Genomic DNA, 22,874 nt, shown 5'->3' on the forward strand with positions numbered 1-22,874 from the left:
TCAAGTCAAAGCTGAAGTTCCTGTGCTACGCTGCCTACAACTTTGCCAATCAACAAATGATTGAACTGCTATAAGAAAAATACGAGGGAGCAATGGTCTATTCTACGAAACCCTTTGGGTAAGGCGGACAACCGCATGGTGGCGTCCATTTCGTGCAACTGAATGGCGGTCTTTCTTTCTTAAGCAATATAATCTACCGGAAAAACATCGAAGGCTGGAGTCTTTAAACTTACATTTGGAATTCCCTTCCGTTTGTCCGTGGGAACCCAAGGACATCGTTTGGGCAATTTCAGCCTTGAAGTTTTCTAAAGCGGCTGGGCCCGACGGGCTGCCGCCTTGCGTATATAAGGACGAACCCCAGTTTTGGGCCAGGCATTTGCTCTCTTGGTACCAGTCAATATACCAATCTGGGAAAATTCCTCCCTCCTGGTTTATTGCAATTGTAATCCCAATTCACAAAAAGGGTGCTCTAAATGTCCCGTCAAACTTCAGGCCAATAGCTTTAATTGACACTTCAGCAAAAATCTTTGCACGGTTGGTCCTGTGTGAATTGGAGTCTCACGTTAACACCGCCAAGATTCTTTCAAAAGTCCAGGTCGGTTTTCGCAGAGAAATGGGCACGCAGCTTAATGCATCAATTCTCGCCCACCTATTGTCAGTATCACGCGCTCAGCCAAATGGGACGATTTACATGGCATCTTTAGATTTATCAGCAGCGTTTGATAGTGTTCTGCGAAACATTCTTTGGCAGAAGATGCTGTCCTATGGCATCCCTTCTGAGCTGGTTGCGATCATATGGGCTCTTCACCAAAACACCTCTTATAGGGTGCGCATCAATGCAAAGGGTCTGCTGTCTGACACCATCCCAACAAGAATTGGCGTGAAGCAAGGTTGCAACTTGGCTGCGATTCTTTTTAATCTATATCTGGCCGATATAGAGCAGCTATGGGAGGGAACAAATACATTTCCGGTAAACCTAGGCAAGTTGAGTCTTCACTGGTTGGCATTCGCCGATGATGTCATTCTATTTGACAAAGTCCCCTTCGGGCTACAAAACAAACTCAATATCTTTTATGACTATTGTCATAAACAAACTTAACTATCAACTCAGATAAATCTCATATAATAGCTTTTTCACATAAGAAGAAAAACTTGAGATTTATGTATGTTGTCAATTCCCATCCTATTATGATGAGGGAAGAGATCACGTATCTGGGGTACTATATGTCAAATGGCATGTCTGTCGGCAAGTGGCGTCTTGTGTTGGCGACTAAGCTTGACCAGTCATCTGCACAAATGGGGATCATCTTCTCTAGGTACTGCAGATACTCGTTATTGCCTCTGCTTCACTATTATACCGTGAACGTAGAGCCCATTGTACTTTACTCCTTGGATGCTTGCTTAGTAAATCTGGGCCCTTCACTAAATCTCCTCCAAGGTAGGATTTGGAAAAGGGTAGTAGGCCTTCCTGGCTACTTGCCGAATCCAATTCTTATCCATGAATTGGGACTATATTCTCTAGCAGTTAAACAAGACTGGCGTTTGTTAAATTCCTTTAGTAAAATGACGTCGCCCCCAGTTAACTCCCTGTATGAGGACGTCAGCTCAATGCTAATTGAAGAACATTCTGCCTCTATCCTGGAATTTAAGCTACGCATGCTGGCGATTTTGAGATCTGTGAATATGATGCAACAGGACCTTATTGACTCTCCGCGGAAAGTCAAAGCTAGATTTTTTAGGAATGCATGGAGACGCAATGCAGATTTAATTTCAGGTTATTCATCATTTCACACCTATGCAAAATTCAGGCAGGCTGTCTTGCCCCGTTTTCCCTACATTCTGTGTTTTCCTGACCATCACGCAAGAAGGACATACATGAGATTTCGGATGGATCTTATCCACACAGGTTCTCGTATTGGCAATTGGACAGGATACAAAGAGTTGGGGCAGTGGGACTGTTGTAGGTTTTGCTCTAGGGTTGGGGAATGTGAAACCTTGGAACACCTGTTCATGTATTGTACCCACTTCGATCTTAATAGGCTCTGTTGTTTGGGACCTTTTTTTGTCTCGAATTCTAGTAATGAGCGTCAGCTGGTTTGGTTGCGTTGTATGTGGGGCCAGTCTAATTTCATCATGTTAGCAACAGTGAGACTTGTGAACATGATTGAGAACGTTCTTCTGCCACTAAATAAATCAATGTATATGATGAAGGCCACAGAAGCCCCTCTGGTGCATATATAGAATTTACTTACACCAACAAATGTTCCATAATCGGCTACAATGAGAGCTATTACTAGAAAAGGAGAAGCAATCTGGTCTTGTCTGATGATTCCAATTGACGTACATGGATGTCACCCTTTTGTAATATATATAGGCTTTCCCTCTCATGTTGACGAGTAATCAACATCAAAGGTAATGAGTATTGTGAGTGGTGCTTTAATTTGCAAGGACAATGCGAAAAATTATCTGGAAATAGATACTCTTTTATTGATCCTATTCTACTGTATTCTAATTTTAAATTTGTTGTTTACAAGCTTTGATGGATCTATAGCTTGTGTTGTTTACATTAGTATTTTGTGATTTGTATACAATAGCTTATTGTGATTTTTACATTGTGATTTTTAAATGTGTTTCATGAATTATGTTATGTATTTAGTGACAGACATTTTGTAAAGGTGTAAAATTAATTTTTTGCTACCAAAGAAAAAAAACATTAAAAAAAATAAATAGCTCAAACCCACAAAAGAAAAGACTATGATTTATTATTTTTCTTCCTTAGGGCATTTTTAAAGTCTGTGTTCTTCAGACTGTATATAATGGGGTTACACAGAGGACTTATGATGATGTAGGTCAAAGAGGAGATCTTGCTGTCCCCCATTGCTGATTTTGGGCGAACATATGTAGCACAGAGCGATGCATAGAATACAACAACCACAGTCAGGTGGGAGGCGCAGGTAGAGAAGGCCTTCCCACTCCCTCCCTTTGCCTTGATTTTCAAGATAGAAGAGATAATGTTGACATATGATATGATGATCAAAATAAACGACCCCAGTGTTGTTGAAGCTCCAAAAGCATAGATGAATATTTCAATCATGTGAGTGCTGGTACATGTGATCTTCATCAATGCTGTCATGTCACAGAAGAAATGATTGATAGTGTGGGAGCCACAGTAGGAGAACCCATACACGGCTACAGTAAATGGTAAAGCAACCATGAGACCAATAAGCCAGCTTCCTGTAGCCAGCCGCATGCACACAGCTAGATTCATGATGGAGGAGTAATGTAACGGATTGCAGATGGCCACATACCGATCATAAGCCATCACTGTGAGCAAAACAACCTCTGCAGCTGCCACGGCAACAAACAAAGTCATCTGCAGGAGACACTTTGTGAGAGAAACATGCAGGTCCTTAAGAAAGAAGTGTGTTAGCATTGGAGGGAGAACAACTGAGGTGTATGTGATGTCAATCAGTGACAACATAGCAACAAAGAAATACATGGGGGTGTGCAGCTGCGAGTTACCGGAAACTGTTGCCACAATAAGAAGGTTTCCACTCAGAATAAGCAGGTACAGCACTAAAAACACACTAAAGAGCAGAGCTTGGAGGTGTGGAAGATCTGAAAAGCCAACAATCAGGATATCAGAGGTTGAACTTAGATTTTCTGTTTCCATTCAATGACCAATGCAGCTACTGCAGGGATGGATTTGAAGATGAGCTGAAAATAAACAAACAAGCAAAGTTATTATTATTATCGCTGAAACAGATGACTGGGCTTCGGTGCCTGAAAAATGGTACTTCTTGCAGTGTTGTAAATAAAGGAGTATGATCTTTTGGAAAACTGAACACACTGATGAATAGTTATTTTCTTTATTCTGGCAGTGCTTATCTCTACATTTCCTATGATTCATTGTCTACATTACAGTAAGGCTTTAGTTGCAATGGCTGCATTTAGGAACATGGATCTTTTATGGAAAGCATCTTTTGATCTTCAAAATATCTGGAACTCCCTTCACAATAGGGGCTCACTTCTAAAGGCTAGAATTTCCATTTTGGACTCTGAATTGTGCAAACGTACAAAGTGAAGTTCCACCCCTACATCATTATCTAATTCAAATGCATATCTGACCATGTGACTAGTGTTCATGCCCTTCCTTGCATTTCAGACCTGCACCATGATAAACAAGAAGAGAGTATGCACAAGCAGGGGAGGGCGCACCATCCTTAAGTGAGAAACAATTATTGGTGATAGCTCTTGATATCTCTATGTAGCCGTCTCTTAATGGAACCTAGCACTTTATAATATCTTGTGTTGCTTAGGTGCACCCTTCGTCCTGGAGCCATGGATTTTTGGAATCTGCCTAGAGGTGTGTCGAGTGGTTATGATTAAATCAAATATATTAATGAATTCGCCTTTTGTATTCCAATGTTTCCTGAAGTGTGCGTGGGGGGTGCAAATGTGAGTCCCACATTTGTCATGTAAAATGGTAGCTTGCTTGGCAAACAATAATTTTTTTACATTTCACACCTAAATATCAAATCAGCATAGCCAAATTGTAAAAACTAAACATGCGTGCATCATCTAATTTCATGCAAGGGTTAAATTGTACATCATTAAATTGTGAACCATGAATGCAAACATCCTAATTTTAAATGTACCCTTGTTGAGGCTTGAGAGGTTAAGTTTTGATTTGATCTGTATCTGTTTTTGATTTGGGGGTCACTAGGGGTTGCTAGAGCGACTCATGCAGCCCTCTCTTATGAATCCTGGCTTGCCCTTGCATCCCCTACCAATATAGGTGGCTTCCTGCCTGCGCTGTCGCGGTGCACCACTCAGTCTCCTACTTCCAAGAGATCTGTAACTTTGTGTGGTTACTTAGAAACCACAAAATGTTACAGGTCTCTTGAAAGGACAGGGGGAGGGGAGCTGCCCTGGAGCGTTGCATCGGTCCATATCACAAGCTAGTCTGGCATCACTTTGGGATGGGAGGGAGCGTTGACAGGCTTAGGGTGGAAGGAACCTGTGTTTGTCAGCCATAGCAGCATTGGCCTGCGCCCACCACACAAGGTAAGTGTCCCCACGTCTGAATACTGCCTGCTGCACACACCAGCTAGTGACTTCACAGGCCTGCTGAAGGTTGTTAGTAAAAGGCAGTCCCTGTCCATACATTTCTATAGGGAGTCACTTAAGCTCTGAAGCGTGGCCATTTCTGTGAAAACAATGGCCAGATTGCACCACAGTCGCCTATTCAAGCCTCTGCTTTACAAGTGGCCCATGTTTAAAATTTCTGCACTTTGCTTTTGATAATTGTGGACACTGTAAAGGGTAAAACATGTGAATTCCTCTCCGATCTTCCTCAACAATCATTTATTTGCAGCGGGGAGTGCGCTTTCTGTTGTGAAGTGTGGAAAAAGATCCTTAATTTTGAATATTTTGTTCCCTGATTGCGGCGAACTTGCGCTGCATGTATTTGCCAATGATTCAATTGGGGCAGTGTTCATGCGTCCAGAAGGGTGATTTTTCAACATACTTGCTCTGCTTTGCATGGCCCTCGTGCACCTTGAAGATGGCTGCCGTTTACTGTGCATTCACCTAGGAGGCCCAGAGTCCTCCTCACTCAAAACATCTCCTTTTCAATTGGCCAGTGTGTTCTTTTACTGGCCTATCAGGGACCGGCAGGCTTTAGCCAGCCCCCTCACCAATGGCCCACATCCTAAGGCCCTGTCTGCTCCCTGTTCACTGCCGGGATATTGCGGGTGGACTTCCTGCACCCCTTACAGTGCAATGATTCTGGCGCTTCTTTGCTTCTACACTGTTCTCCCTGGTGATCTGTTACCAACACGACTCCACATCTCCATGGGTTAGTTCTTCCACCTACACCTGCCTCCCACTCTTCTCACTGTCCCACCTTCAACCCTTCTCACCTGGACTCCCTCTCTCACTACCTACAGGAGTCCCCTCTGTCTGCAAGTGTGTTACCTAGTTAGCATAAATTAAACTTTCTGTTTTGCCCTGTGGCTGCAACTGTGTTACCTAGTTTGCCTAAATTTAAAATTCTGTTTTGCCCTACGTCTGCAACTGTGTTAACTAGTGTGCCTAAATTTAAAATTCAGTTTTGCCCTATGGCTGCAACTCTGCTACCTAGTTTGCCTAAATTTTAAATACTGTTTTGCCCTGTGGCTGCAACTGTGTTACCTAGTTTGCCTAAATTTAAAATTCTGTGTTGCACTGTGGCTGCAACTGTGTTTAACCTATTTGCAAATTATTGTGCTATCGGGCCCATTGATACCCTGTCCTGCTGTCAATCTTTTCCACCTCATATGCTTTCACCATCATGCCCCCTTTTCACTCACTCTCCTTTTCTTCCTCTGCCACCTTCCTGCTGCATCACCTATGGCACTCTCCGTTTTCACCTATCTTCTCAAACTGCTTCTCCATTGACTATCCTCACTAAGTCTGGCAGGAAGAAGTTCAAAAAGGTTATCTTCGTCTCTAACCCTGGTCTCCATATCGCTGACACCTACACCAGCGCTTCCTCCAGATAGACCCTCACTGACATCCTCTTTGTTGTTCCTTCGCCAGACCTGTGGACTCTTCACATGGTCTCTGTGCTTGCCCCTTTCTCTTCTTCTCTCAATAATGGTGGCACCAGATGGGAAGCCCTCCTGGCCTCTTTCCACTCCTCTAAGGTCATCATTAATGTCTACCTGAATGGCACAGTCTTGGTCTAAGGCCCTCGGGCCAACCTCCTCATCTTTGAGGGATGGTTCCCGCACCTCATCAACTTCCTTCCTTCTCCTGTTATTCCTTCCCTCCCTACTCTGGCTTCCTTGCCTCCCACCTTCTACTCCTCCCTGGCTACCTTGCCCTTTTCTCCCTCCTTTACTGCCCCCCCATCGCGCTCTATCGACACTTCTGCACGGCGTACCTCTGATTTCTACCCCTCCCCAGAAGTCTTTCAAGGTAGGCTACCTCCTCCATCTTGCCACTCTCAACTCTTGCTCAGCTGTCAAACACTCCTATGACATCTGTCGCCTCCTGTAAGAACTCAACCTTGATGTCCTCGGTCTCACCGAGACATGGTTCACGGCCAACTCTGTCATGAGTTTTGACACTATCCTCCCTGGTGGCTACAAGATCCTCTCCGCGCCCAGATCCAACCATCCCGGTGGGGGTGTAGCCTTGATCTTCCCAGAATGGACTCCTGCTCTATGATTTCTATGCAGGCCTACTCCTCCTTCTTCAAATGCTTTGTCTTAAGGCTTTCTCTCTCTCCCGGCCACTCTCTCACCATTGCTACTATCTATTGGCCACCTGGTCAAACTACTACTTCTTTCCTCTCCGAGTGGGATGACCGCTCCCCCTCCCTTCTGGCATCGACCACTCAACTCCTCCTCCTTGGAGACCTCAACATCCACCTGGATGCTTCCTGTCCTCTGGACTCTTTCACGACCTCTGCGTCTATCTCACTCTCTCTCTCTCCCTATTCTTCCCTCTGGCACAACTCACTCTGCAGGGCACACTCTTGATGTTCTCATCTCATCTGACCTCCCCCTCTCTAACCCTCCCACCACTCATCTCTCCTGGAGCGATCACTTTCTACTTTTCTCCCATTTCTCCCTCTCTACCCCACAGGCCAAGACAGCTCCAGCACTGCCACCTACCTTCTCGGTCATCTGGCCCATGAAGCATGTGTCAGTTGTGGCTTTCGCTGCCACATTCTCTCCCCCTACTCCACCTCTGGCTGACTCCCATCCTGACACTGCCCTTTCCAAGCTCCACTCTCCGATATTCTTGATTTTCTTGCCCTTGTCATGAGGATCCTCTTGAAGCCCAAAGCCAAGTGCAACTCTTGGTACAACTCTGACCTTTCCACCCTTAAATGCAAGTGTAGGGTGGCTGAGAGGAAATGGCAGGCTTCTTTTGCATCCTCTGACAAACTGGCCTGCCACCTGCTTCAAAGGCAATACCGGCTCTCTGCCCACACGAAGAAGAGAGCTCACATCCAAGCCTGTGTCTCTGCAGCATCTACCAACTCGGCCAAACTATTTAAAATCTGCAAGGAGCTGGCCAATCCCACTGCAGTCTCTACTTGTCCTGTCTCCTCCCAGGCCCTCTGCACAGCCCCGGCTTCTCATTTCTTCTCTAAAACTCACTCGTTCTCCCCTCTTCTTCCAGCTCTCTAACTGCTACTTCTGGCCCCCATGCAGCTGCCTCTCCTCCCTCTTTCTCTTCCTTTACTTGGTCCTCCCTTGACGAGATTACTAGACAAGTCTGATCTATGAAAGTCTCATCAAAACAGGTTCTTCCCTGTTCATCCAAAACCATCAAGAACCATATTGACACTCTCGCTCCTGCCCTGACTGACCTCTGCAACCACTCCTTTGCCACTGGAGCATTCTCCTCCCCTCTGGAGCATTCCCTTGTGCACCCTCTTCTCAAGAAATCCACAGCCGACCCCTTCTGCCCGGCTAACTATCACCCGATCTGTATCACTCCTTTCCTGGGCAAACTCCTGGAAAAACTGGCCATCTCCCCGCTTAACCTCCACACTGATTCTGTTGGTTGCCTCCATGACCATCAGTCAGACTTCAGAGTTGCCAGAAGCATGGAAACTGCTCTCCTGAACATCCAGGAAGACCTGCTCTCTCACCTTGATTCTAATCTCCCCACCCAATCTCTCATCTGCATTTGATGCAGTCAACCATGCCATCCTGCTCAACCAGCTCAGTGATAACCTAGGTATCTAGTGATCGGCCACCTGACCATCAAATATTTAGGAAGGCATAGATGAGCCCTGCTGGCATGCTATTACCACCTCCTGTTTTACACAAAGGGACACTTTATGAAATATATTAGTACAACTTCATTATTAGTGGCAGAAAGAGATGTATGATCAAAGTGCTTCCAATTCAACATGACCACTTTCAGAGGAGTTCCGGTCTCATCCCCCCTCTGGAGAGGGACATAGGCATCCGCCCCATCACTTCTTCCACTCTTAGTGAAAGGCCATTGTTCAAAACAGTTCATACACCCAATACTTGCACATCAATAACAGGGACAAAATAAGACGTCACAAAAAGGGCACTCAAAATATCTTCAAACAAGTAAGATTTCAAAACCCTCCAACATCGAATATAGTAACACCTACCATCACTCCAGGAGCAGGATGGGGGGGGAGCTCAAAGGAGGAAGAAGAGCACATAGGAATTCTAACCAGATCTAATGCCAAAAAACAGCAAGGGAGATAACAATGTTACTTTAGTAGTGAATTTATCAGATAAAACTCTGACCAAGACTGAATTATCTGTTCTCAACAGAGGACTTTCCTATGTGCCTAGTTCAGATACTAACTTCGTAGATTTCCAGATAGATTTATTCAAATTTGTCTGAAATTTGAAATGAAAAAAAATATTTTCGAACAAGACAAGACATACACCTCACAACCACTACCAAATCCTTTAAGCTCTATCACCATTCAATATATTGAGGATACTAGAGTTATTTTATCGTTAGATACAGAAAGCTCACCCAAGAGCTCCACAATCTGCAAAGATTTAGGAGTACAAGAGAGAGTTTTAAGATTAGAAGAACTCAAACCCAGATCTAAATTCACACCATACCTTGGTACAGATAATGTAATTGAGACCTTTCAGATGGCAGTAGTTCAAGATGTCCATATTTATATTGATAAGAATTCTTCTAAGTCCAGAAGGAGATTCTCCAATCTGATCAAAGAAGAGCAAATGTCCCTCAATCGATTGGCGGATGACACAAGTATCGTCATTAAAGAAGCGGACAAGGAAGGCAATGTTGTCATTCTCAACACACGGACTATATTGTTATTGGTACCACACATCTTGATACTCCCAATTGTTACAGAATCTTACAGTCAAATCCCACCAAGAGCTTTGTCAAAGATTTGCTGGCAATGATTAATGAATGGTACAGATTTAGTTATCTAACCAATGATGAAAAGAAATATCTGTGCATCACTGAGCCAACCACACCTACTATGTACTTCTTGCCCAAAATTCATAAGCCATTCAACTCTCTTCCTGAAATATGACCAATTATGAGCGGGATCGGCTGGGCAACTGAAGGTATCTGTCAATATCTTGACAATGCTCTTAAGAAATACGTATTAATGATCCCATCATATCTTCGGGACTCGACACATGTCTTACAAATTCTTTCTGAAATACATTGGCAACAACACTTTTTGCTACCATCTCTACATGTCAGCATTATAAACTAGCATCAATCATGATCTGGCGATTGAAACACTTTACCTTTCATCAGGAATCTGCTTCTTATTGCTCACATATTGAAATGCTCAAGATGTTTCTTAGACTCACTCTTCAAAACAGCATCTTTCTATTCAATGGAGTTTACTATGCCAGACCAAGGGTGTGGCCATGCGTGCCAAATATGCCCCAACACTTACCAATTTGTTCATGGCTCATCTTGAGGAGACTCATGTTCTTAGAGACAATGAATTCCACAGCAATATTTTCCTCTGGAAATGCTTCATTAATGATGTTTTAATGATCTGGTCATGCACAGAGGAACAGTTTGAACGATTTGTGACATATATCAATGACAACTGTTTTGGCATAATTTTTGTAGGGCATTGTGATGACACGGAGATAGATATCTTGGACTTAAATATCTTTATTTCAGATGGCGCATTTCACACTAAGACTTACCGCAAGCCCACAGATGCCAACTCAACCCTACATTCCACTAGTTGACATCGTAAATCCACCATACATAACATACTGGGTGGGGAATTCTTTAGAACTCAATGTAACTGCAGTAGGGACTCTGATTTCATAACTGAATGTGAACTACTAACTCAAAGGTTTGGTCAAAGGGGATATACCAAAGACAATATTAATACTAGCTTGCACAGATACAAATCATTAGATACATCCACCACACTACTTCCTTCCACAAAAGCAACTGGTCAGGTCACAACCACAGACATCATTACTACATTTTCACGTGACTCTCATTGTCTTTACAAACTTCTCCAAAGACATTGGAATATCTTACTTTTGGACAAAGATATCAGACCCTTCATTGCGGACAAACCCAAATTTGTTTTCACCAAAGCTCCTACAATTCGAGACAGAGGGAGCCCCTCGTTTATTGACCATAAGAAAGGAACCCACATGGCTTAATCCGGCCACTGGTTTCCATAAATGTGGCAGCTGTTCTATGTGCCATTATGCACACTCGGACACCACAGAATTTATTGATAAAAATTGACACAGATTTTTGATTCAAGACTTTATTAACTGTCGCACAACATTTGTTGTATATGCTTTAATTTGTGTATGCAGCAAGATTTATGTTGGTTATACAATCAGACAACTTTGTGTAAGGATTCGAGAACATATTGCTAGTCTCAATAGTCAGGACCCAAAACGTCTGCTTGCCATGCACTGGCAAGAGACACACCAATTCAATGACAAGATAGAGTTATGCTTCATTGGCTTGATGAGAGAATAAAAGGGTAAAAGGGGTGGTAACACCAAATTTAAACTACAGCAAATGGAAGCCAAGTGTATCTGATTTATGCATTGTACTGAGGTCAGAATCAATTCAGACCATGAAATGTATGTCTTCTTATAAGTTTCATATATTAATATTGTAATGGCTCAACACTGGGTACTCAATTTTGCATTATATTGTACCCAACTACGCCAACTGAATGCAATTTGACTTATCTTCTTCCAAGATAATTAGAATGTTATCTAGGCATAAACCCCACTATGAACTGCTTACCAATAAATATTGTTCGTCAATTTTTCAACAACTGTGACATTGAACTTAATTGTGCTCTGACTGCACAGATTGCTGCCCATCGATCGTGGCCCTTTATATGGCATCCATAGTTCTAATATACCTACATATTTAGAATGGAGTATTCCTCCCACAATAACTTAAATGTGCCATATACATTTATTTTTTAGCATCTAAATTATGCTACCAGATTTCCGCATTTGGAATATGCTATTTATTATTTTAACCATAGCTTTGATCTAGGTTATATCTAATAACAAATGCTTACAGTAACAGTACGAATTTCAATACCATTTATATGTTGCTATATACGATAATGACTTTAGACAGAATTTCACATTATATCACTTTATTTGGAATGTTGTTCTAGCTAACTACCACGCACACTTAATTCATTTGATACTTAATTCATTTGATGCAATAACGCATAACATACATGTTCATGTTATTTATATTTATACTGCAGTAACATACAGTGTGTTATATCTAATGCCAAGTACTTCTTGCAATTAGACTCATGCAATACCCGTACTGGTGTCACTCATGCAAAACCTCTAGCTTCATATGGATTATAATGCGATTCGTAATGGACCTGGTTCTAATTATTCTCATTTTCACTTCTCCATTGTTTATCAACAAAATGTTGGGTGAGGGAGTGCGTGCGGGGACAAAACATTCTAGGGCCTCATTATAACTATGGCGGTACGGTAACAACGGTGCTGGTAAGCTACTGGCACCGTTGTTACCGTACCGTCATAGTATGAGCTGTGCTCGCGGGTGCCTGATTGCCCATGCGGCACCCTCAAGCACAGCTCGTCGGATGCACCGGCACCGTCATTGCCCTATGGGGCTCAAATGGGAATGGGGATCTACCGGTTCCAGCAACCGCAAAAGGGAAATTACTGGGTTCGCCAAACTCGGCATGACCCGGTAATTGCGTTGCGGCAGCCGTGCCGGTTTTACAGGCACGGCTACTGCCGGGGTTGTATTTAGGGCATCTGTCTCAGACAAGCGCGCGTCTCAAAGAATGTGCAATACGTATTCTTGTCACACGTTCCGTTCTAGTATTTACATTTTCCTTTTCAATGTTTCCACGCATCGGATACGCATGCGTTCACAGGGATTAAACCCTCGAAAAGTCCACGGGCTATTATGTAAGCTACATCCATTACCCACACATATCATGAACACTTATTATTCTAGTTTCAATTATAACGTTACATTTGTGTTTTGGTCAGCAGGCTTCATTTATTAATTTACCACGGATTGGATACTGCAATATGCGTTAGAAGACTAACACTTTTCAGAATAACTGGTTTTCGGATTGAACCTTTGAAAAATATCATGTCCATTAGGTAAGCTACATGTGTTGCCTACGCAAAACAGTAAACAATGATTACTCTAGTCTCGACCAAGCTGTTAATTCCATGTTTTTGGCAAAAAGGCTTTATTTATTACATGTATCACGGATTGCCCACTGCAACACGCATTAGGAAACCAAAGCATATTCATATTACCTGGTTTTCGGTTTCACAACTAGAATATTGGTCAGTACTGGGAACTATCCCTTTGATCCACACACTTCAGCTACCATTTTCTAGTTTTGGACTGGCAATAGTGTCATAAATTATGTTGTTCTAACTGTAGATTTTTGGATTGATTTTTTCAGTCGACTTTGAAATCCTAATGCAAGAACACAATTGATCTATGCTGAACTTTGAAATTAGAACGATGGTGAGCTCATTTTTGGCAAACACCCATGACATTATTTTCTAATCACACTTATCAAAGGGCTGGGGGTTTTATACGGTGACACCATTTTGACCACATAAAATATTACTTTAACCAATACACATATTTTCTTGAAGGTTAATGATTCATACATTTTAATTATTTAATACATTTTGAATTTCATTTCACCCTAAGATTCATAGAACTCTCTCCAAAAGGGCTACCATGGGTCACTTCGTTTGATGCATCACTCTGCGCCATCATTTTGTAACATACCTATTTTCTTCATTTCTCATAAAGAATGACTAACTGACATGTGATTTTTGTCGTTGCGTTTTTTCAACAGCCCCTCATACTTCACTATATAATTGTTTCAATCTACTAGCAGGTACACATTTTATTGTAGTTTTTGGTATCAATGTACATGAAAACTTTGGGAAAAAATTGACTCAACAAAATATGTTTTTGTTTATATGTACTGTTCGGTTCACCTCTCACAAATTTTGAATATGGTATTATTGTGAATTCTGGGTGACAATACTAGCCCTGAAAACAATGACTTGTGGAAACACGTGTCAGCTAACATCTTAGTTCATTAAAGTTATTCGATACTCCAATTTCTGGACAATAATTGACTTTCATTATAACATTTTTTATTTTGCAAATCGTAAGGATTTATAACTTTTGGCTGAGCGCGATATACCAGTCACACCAGTCACACAACAGTAAAAATGTATTCTTGTAGCTGCTTTTGGGTGCACCCATTTGACTGAGGCAACGCAGTCGCTGTTATGGAGAATTCTCAAAAATGTACTAATTCCTTTCACCTTAGAGACCCCCAACTTTGGTGGATTTTGAGGACTTGATTTTTTTTACCTAGAGAGAGTGTGACCCTTTTTTCCCATTCTCTCATGTATTTTGATATGTGTTTTACCTCTGTGTTTCTTTTGGTTATGGAGTCTAACCAACTCCATAGGCATCATCTGTTTCATTTGTGTCGCACAGCACCCTCAGTGCAGTGACACAGGGAAGCCTTTCAGGCTTTCCCAAGGTTTAAATACCTTCTCTGGGATAAACTACTGTTTCCCAGGGTCAGTAAAGTGAAATTGACTTTACTAGTCTTTCTAAATTCCTAGACCCAGCACACCCTATCGTACAATAGAGTGGTGGAGGGGTTACTTAGTATTCCCTGTGTCTAGATACTCATGTAACAGTCAAATATTACCCTTTCCTCTCGGAATGGCTGGTGGCTGTGGTTTTACAACAAACTACCCTGATTTTTCCCGACCGCAAACTATTCGTAGCTCTTGTAACGTTAAATCACGGGAGACATGTTTTTCAAGATGGCACTGAAGCATCCTTTGTTAAAACAGTTCATTGTCTTCTTTTTTTGCAATTTCTTTGTGGAAAGGTCCTTCTCGAGTTTTTCTCTGTGCGCCAAAGCAGGTTTGGTCTCTTTGTTCATTTCGCCTTTGGCGGGCTTCTGGAGTGGAACCTGCCTCTGGCTCCAGAGTGTCTGGGGTAGGCAGGAAGTGTTGGAGGTGCCCGAAACTCCCTGTGCTTAGTCTCCTACGAGACCCAAATGCACTCTGTGATGATTGGCTGGCTGACTGTCCGGCAAGGACAGCCACCCTGCTTGGTGAGTGGCAGCTAGGCTGGAATGAATGGGAGAGAACTGAATAAAAGACTTGTCTTTTTGATTGGAAGGCAGAGTCGGTCACTGAATGAAGGAACCGAAGACGAGCTTGAAGAGGACACCTGCTGCAATTCCTGGACCATTAATTTGCCTGGTGAAGCCCTGCTGCGGTGCCTACTTTCGAAGTTCGAATCGGCAGAGAAGCCCCCGCAAGGACGACTTCTCCCTTTCAGTTGGTGGGACCAATCAACCCCAAAGTAAGCCACCTGGACACTCATCTCGAAACTGGTTGTATTTCCTCAGAGTTGCTGCAGGAACCCGTAGAACCAGGGAGTGGGACACCAGATTGTGTGTGTTACTTTTAAGCTGGCCTAAAGCGTTTGGAAGATCCTCCGGACTCCCACGACGTCAGACTGACCGAGCCTGACCCCCCTCAGCGGAGTGCGGGACCTCAAAAGCAAGGACAGTCCACCTTGATAGCCAGGACCGGCGTTGTTACCAGTGCGGTAGCTGAAACGCGAAACAGCCACTGAATTTGAAGTTTGCCAGTTGTGAGTTTTTGACTGTCCCAGTGCAGTGCAGGAGTCGCCTGACGTCCTCCCTCTTGCTCCCACGACTGAGGCCCAGGAACAGCGAGATCTGCAGGAGCTGCCAGGAACAGAAGTCATCAGCTGCCTCTTTTTCTTCATTGTAAGGAATTGTGAAAATAAGCTTCAGAGAACTTAGCTCTCACGGTGAAAGTGCTTCAAACTTTTTGCAACTTGCAGTCGTCATCAGCTTGTGACCCAACATATGATTCTTCTTTTTACAAACTACCTCTAAGAACTTGTGCAGAGACTTTTTTGTTTACTTACCAGAACCGCTTTATCCTATCCAAGACTTTAGCCCATTGACTTTGGCCTAGCCTATTGAATTGAATTGACTCATCTGGTGAACTCAAAGCATTTGCACTGTCTAAGAATAATTGTGATCTTTTATGCTCTGATAACCTTTGCCTTTTACTCATCTTAAAAAGTATTCTGAATGCCAACAGTAAGATATTACTATCCCCAGCACCCTTGTTACTAAAGTAATCTGTGGGTGTAGGTTGTGACTGTGGGCCACCCCAAAAGGGTCTTGTCTGATTCAGAAACTTAGAGTGTACAGTATTGAAGTATATTTGTATGTTACTATATAATTGCTTCCTTCTAATGAATGTTTTATAACTGATAAATAAATTCACAAGCATTTATCCAAGACACCTTGAGTGTAAGAGTTTATTTGAAGACCTGTGATTGTAGACCTCTCTGTAACATCATTACTGCTCACATTCCCCTCTAGAGATAAGCCTGGCTGCTCAACACGCTATCAAAACTGTGTAGTACAGACTTATGCCAAAGGTTGGTTTGCTTACACCTGTAGTCATAGTTGTGTGTGGTGTTCCCAAAGGGTACTGCATACAAACTTTGCCTAACAGCCGCCAGACATTAATTTTCTAGTGGCAATAGCGCATACTCCAGGTTCCATACCCATACGTTTGTCACTTATGACGATGTTTTGCTTTATAAGATTCTGCGTGTACTATTTTTCGTCAGAACGTTCTTACCAGCAGAGTTCTTTGCTGTTGCTCTCATCTGCGTGGGAGATTAAACAGTCATGGTGTACTGCAAAATACCTTTGCCTCAACACCAGTAAGACTGAGATAGTTTGCATTGTGACCCCTGCTCCAGCCTTCCCACTTTCACTCTGGCAGGCCTCCATTCGCCCTGCGCCCGCACCCACCTGCAATGCTAAAAAAACTGGGGTCATCTTCGACTCCACTCTCTCCTTTTCCTCTCACATTTCGGACATGTCTAAAAAGTCTGACTATCAGCTACACCTCCTCAGAATTACTCTACCTTTTCTCACTTTCCCCCAGAGTATCACTGTCTGCAGAGCCCTGGTTCTCTCTAGGCTGGACTACTGCAACAGCCTCTTACTCAACTGTCCTGCTTCTGCCCTGCACCCTCTGCAACTCATCCAGAACAGAACCGCAAGACTTATCCTTGGCCTCAAGCCCAAGGACTGCATCTCTCCAGTGCTGACATCACTGCCTCCCCATGGCTGCAAGGATCAAGTTCAAGGCCTTCTGCATTGTCCACAAGGCTTTCTGGAGCCTGGGACCTACCTATATGCAATGTTGCCTACCTAAATACTGTCCCTCCTGAGCCCTCTGCTCATCTACCTCCAACCTTCTGCGAGTGAGCCGGTTCTCCAAGCAGAGATTTGGAGGGAGATCCTTATCCTCAGCACGGGCCTCCCTCTGCAATAGCCACCCTCCATTTTGAGCCTGATCTCCTTAAGTTCTGGAAACTCCTCATGACCTTCTTCATCTCCCCTTCCTTCTCTCTTCCTCTACCCTACTAACCTAGCTCTCTGCTCTCTCCCTCTCTCCCTCCTTTTTCTTACAGCTTGCTGACTGGCCGCCTGGTGTACTTCAGAGTTTCACAGGTCCCTGGCACCCCTGCCAGTCCTCTCGCATTTGCCTCAGGGCCCTGCACTCGCCTCACCCTCACTGCACTTGAGAAATGACCCAAGAGAGTGGCTATCTCTGCACTTACCCCAGTCTCCACCTACTGGGCGCACTTGGGCCTCCCCCTCCCTGTAACCGTCTGTGCACTTGCACGATCCGAATGCACCTTGCCTGAAGATCGTCTGTCTGTTCTCCCCTCTCTTCACCTCTTAATTGCACTTTCTTGGACCCAATTTCCATTCTCAGCTTTATGTGTCATGCAGAAGAGAATGGTCGAATGTTCTTGGGCCCTGGGGGTAGCCCCCAATCCTATACAGGCAGCCATTGTTTAATGTGGTTAAGGAGGAAAGCAATGGCATTTCAGAGTGTCAAGAAAGGGAGAATGACGAGAGAGAAGGAGAACATGAATCAGAAGAGTTGGGGGAGATGAGCAGGAGAAAAGATAGGAGGGATAGCGAACAGAGTGAAAGCAGAACAAAGAAAATTGGTTGGTGAGAAAGTAGGAAGAGGGGATGGGGCAAGTGGAAATATGCAGAGATATAAGTACAGAGAAGGAAGGGAGATAGTGAAGAAAGTCGAATAATAGTTGTAGCTGAGGAAAGAGAAGAAACAGAAAGACAAGGAACATATTAGAAGGAGAATGTTGGGATAGAAGGAGAGCAGTGAAATATTAAGGAGGAAAACAAAGAACACCTTGTAAAAAGGCAATTTTGAAATAGAAGGAGGAGGAAGAAAGGGACAGACAAGGGTGGATGAAGGAAAAGGGCCAGGAATGAGGAAGTTGGGTGAGAAGGAGTGATGAGTAAAGTAGAAGGAGTGGAAGGAGAAACAGAAAAAGTCGTGAAGAATAAGGGATACATAGTATAATGGAGGATGGAAATTGAGAGAGGAGTACAGAATTGAAGGGAGGATGATGTAGTACTGACGAGGGGAGAGAAAACATAGTTAAGCAGAACAACTACAGTGCACAGTTCACTGGAATTGAGGAAATAATTAGACAATAAAAAGCTTACAAAGATGAAGATGTTTGTGAGCAAACTTATGTGATGTGTCCCGGTGACTGGTAGCCCAGTAGTTTAAAGAACATAACATAACAAAAAACCTCCCATAGTAAACTAGACCATCATTTTCGATTAACTATAAAGTGTTCATTGCACAGTTCCCTGGTACTTTTGATCGCAGATGACATTTTATCAGGAGAAAGGAAGTGGCCAATTTCCAAAAACATGTTTAATATTTAAGCTCTTCAGGGCTCTTTATTTGTATTGTATTTTGATTTAGTTCATAATCCTTTACACACATTTTAATTACATATAAAATCACATAATCATACTACAAATTAGAAGTAATGGCAACTAACTACATCATTCATTAATTCAAAGCTTTCTTAAAAATATAGTATATTTTGTTAATTCAGTACAACTATACAAAGACTCCACAATCACTTAGAATGGGAGACAGCTTACTGTCACAATCAATCTTTTCTCTTTCAATTTACAGACATAAACCTATATGAATTCTTACAGTCCCAGTACTCAAGATCCAGCAATGGTCCTATCCTTAGCCAAAGCTTAAACAAGGCCATGTTCAATCTGTGGTCTGAGGCCATCAGGCACTTTCTCCAGAACTGGTCACTTTTTAATTTCCTCAATCCAATGAGTAAATTCATGCAGGTCATTCATATATAAATGGCCCGATTATTTACAGCGTGTTGCGCTGATTCTGTTAGAAAGGGAACTCTACATAGCATCCATCCTCTATCTTCCTTCTGTAAACCTAACCAAGCTCCCCTCACTTCAATTACTAGGAGCATTTTAAATCTTAGATCCATGATAAATCTTCATAACGCTGGTGATGGTGACTTTAGTAAGTATTCTAGTGGGTCAGAAAATTGTTTGGATGTCTAAATACTCCTTGTATTTATGCATACCTGACAAGTGCATATGATTAAGTCCCCAGTCCCAAATTCTTAGTTTATTATTGAATTTCTTGATCAGGACCCCATTTCCCTGCTCCAAATCTGGCAACCATCTGATTTTCCCAAACAGACCCTCACACAGGTTACTCAGGCACTCCAAATCCCTGCCTCCCTTTCTTGGTAATGGCTATCCCATAAGTACCAGTAATGAGCCACTTGAGTTCTTTCTTATTTTGATGTATAGTGTTCTGCTTCTAATCAGTACTGTGGCCAGTATGGAACTAAGACCCAATTCTAGTCTCATGGCTTGTACCAGGATGCCCTGTGGGAAAGCCAGAATGCCTAGCCAGATTTGTTATTCTACTAAATTTAACCAATCCTGATTTGCTGTTAATTAGGTTTCCATACTATAACGTATTGCAGAAAATATGCATTGTTCATACATGGTTATCATTCCTGCTATACTGAAACCTGCCGACTGGCTGGCAAATCTTTTTGTCATCAGAGCCAGGGCTGTTGCTTGTTGGCTTTTCTCCACATGTGAGAAAGTGTCAGGCAGTTTTTTCATTCAGCATAAACCCCAAGTATTTCTATTCCAACACCTTCTCAATCGGGGTATCCGCAATATAACAATTGCCACGTTTTCCTTTTATCTTTTTATCCAGGATCATAAACTTAGTTTTATCAGTGTTGAGTTTGAACTCATTCTGCTTGGCAACGTTGTGTATGTATTCAGTCGAGCAATTTAGACCCATCAGTGTCTGGTCCAGTAGGACCAGATCATCTGCATAGTAGACCTAACCCATCGCCTGGGTACCGATTCTCAGTGGGAAAGCGTTAACTTTTTCCAAACCAGTCGGGAAGTCTGCTAGATACAGGTTGAAGAGCATGAGTGCCAGCACACACACACCTGTTTTAATCCTTTCCTTATAGGTATAATGTCACTGCAGGTCCCCATGCTGTCCGACCTGACTTGCACAGTGTTTTCATAATGGAAATCCCTCAACACTCACAATAAATCTATCAAGTGACCCCAAGTTTCCAGCTTCCACCACAATATTTCACGGTTGACAGTGTCGAAAGCTGACTTGAAGTCCACAAATAGGGCATAGATGGGGTTCCCTGATCTTAACCTGGTCTTGTTAGCAAGGATGTTCAACATTAGAAGGCCGTGTGATGTACCTGACCCGGTCCTGAACCCAATCTGGTGAAGGCTAAGTATTTGTTGGTCATTTGCCTATATTTTTGACCTGTCCAAAATTACATTTCCAAACATCTTGCCTGTACCATCTAGCATAGACAAGAGTCTATAATTTGCCGGACCGTTGTGCACAAGCTTTTTGTACATTGGAATTAATATATTTTTTCTAGTTGTTTGGCAGCTTTTAATTTCTACAAAGAAATTCAAATTCCCCCTCAACATATGTCCCCACATTTCCGGCCTATGTTTCAGAACCAAGTTTGGTGTACCATCCGGACCGGGGGCCAGAGGCCCCTTCAACTTTTTATTTGTTTGCTTAATTCTTCCTTATCAAATGATATGTTGAAAAGTGTCCCTAATCTTTCTTTTGGTACAGGAGAAGCAAATCCATCATCTCCAAATGTTTTCATCACATGATGTCTTCAGGTTATTTTGTCAATGTGGTTACTCACCCTCTTTGCTACACTCCCCCCGTGCTTCATTGAACATTTGCCATATTTTTTTGTATCTGAACGTTGTTAGGATCTAGATCATTCTTTGCTAATGGCCATTTCTTATATTCATATGCCACCTCCTGATCCAGTTTCTGTGCACGTTTTTCTTTGATCTGATTTGAGGAATGTTTTCTCCAATGGGTAGGGTGGATCTTTCAATACATCTAATTTTCTGTCTTACGCATCATTTTGCCACTATAATTACGTAATCGTATGGCCTTATCTTGATTTGATCACCTAAGTCAATGTATGGTCTCCCTACAGGGGTATACTTGGTCATGAGTTTAGTTATTAACTTCAGTACATCGCAACGTAGGTCCCCGCTCGTAGTTCTTATTAATGTATTGCACCAAAAACTAATTGAAAGATTTGATATTTGAATCCGACCAAGTTACTCTATTGCTCCCAGTATTTACATTCACATCTTCTATCTTTTTTTGTATGTTTTTAATGTGGACCCCTTGGAGCTTAAGAGAGACCAAGGCACGGTTGCTGTGAGTGTTGAAATTGACTCACTTCTTTTGTTGAGATATCCTCCTCGCGGGTGGTCAGGGAAAGGCCATCGCTACTGGATCCTGTGGCTATGCGAAGGAGCAATGCAAAACTCCCAAGCTGACAGTGAGCAGTGTAGTCCTTTTTGGACCAATTAGGTTTAAAAGCAGCATGAACAGGGAAAATGGGGTCAGTTGGGGAAGCAGATCTACGGACTGCATATCTCTCCTGGGCAGCGTTGCATACGGAGGGCTCGAGAAGCCCAGTTAGATGCAGAGCATATGCAGCGAGAAGCAATGCTGAAGGAAGCTGGAGGTCTATGGAGGACTACAGAGAGGGAGCTGGTGTGACCAGGCAAAGCTTCGGAGTGAGGCCCAAGCTGCGAGAGATGCATCAGTGGCAGGAGCGGGAGCGAAGCCACAGCGAGCCACTGTGGAGATAGAGTGAGGCCCTATACAAGAGAGAGAGCTTTTGTCCGCAGGAAGCCTTGCTGTATCACAGTAAGCACCGACCAGTGTGTCAACCTAGGCAGGGGGACACTGGGATGGCAGGCATGCATGTCAGACCTGTGAGAACTGTAATGAATGCCGATCTGAATGAAAGCAGGTACTTTTGAAAACCTATCTGCAGGAAAGCAAATACTTTTGGATACCCATCTGAATGAAAGCAAGTACTGTTGAATACCGATCTGAAAGAAAGCAGTTTTGTAGAATCTAATGCTCTAGAGGAACTGTGTAACTTGAGAGAGCAAGCATTGGCAAGAGCCATAAGAACATGTAAAATTGCAACAAGTGAATAGTGGCAACACAAGCAATGGTAAATCATCAAAAGGATGTGAAATGAGACTAAACCAAACACCGTTGTAGAGTTGAAACAGTGGCAACGTGCATACAAGGAAGAAGAGGCAAGTAAGCTGTGTGTTATGTGACCTGTAATGTGTCGACTAGACTGAGGACACCTATCTATAGAAAAAACACTTAAAAAACCTGCAAAAAAACGTGTGATTGAATATAAAGGGATTTGTGTGTGACCTGAACTTAGGAACTGTAATTTATGAAATTGGTGAAAGGTAACCAAACCAAAAGAGCTTAGAAATATCA

At 42.8% G+C, this 22,874-nt stretch overlaps 1 protein-coding gene across 1 annotated transcript; it reads right to left on the reverse strand.

Annotated features, from left to right (window-relative positions):
• Positions 1 to 2,752: 2,752 nt before the first annotated feature.
• Positions 2,753 to 3,673, reverse strand: LOC138562823 (olfactory receptor 2D2-like). Its single transcript, XM_069642798.1, has one exon. It carries the CDS (start codon positions 3,671 to 3,673, stop codon positions 2,753 to 2,755), a length of 921 nt encoding a protein of 306 aa, XP_069498899.1.
• Positions 3,674 to 22,874: the final 19,201 nt, after the last annotated feature.

The sequence above is a fragment of the Ambystoma mexicanum genome, unplaced genomic scaffold, assembly GCF_040938575.1.
Source record: "Ambystoma mexicanum isolate Mex_15411 unplaced genomic scaffold, UKY_AmexF1_1 Mex_scaf69, whole genome shotgun sequence".
Classification (NCBI taxonomy): Eukaryota; Metazoa; Chordata; class Amphibia; order Caudata; family Ambystomatidae; genus Ambystoma; species Ambystoma mexicanum.

Coding starts and splice junctions, on each gene's coding strand:
- LOC138562823 (XM_069642798.1), bottom strand. CDS start 3,673: ATGGAAACAGAAAATCTAAGTTCAACCTCTGATATCCTGATTGTTGGC.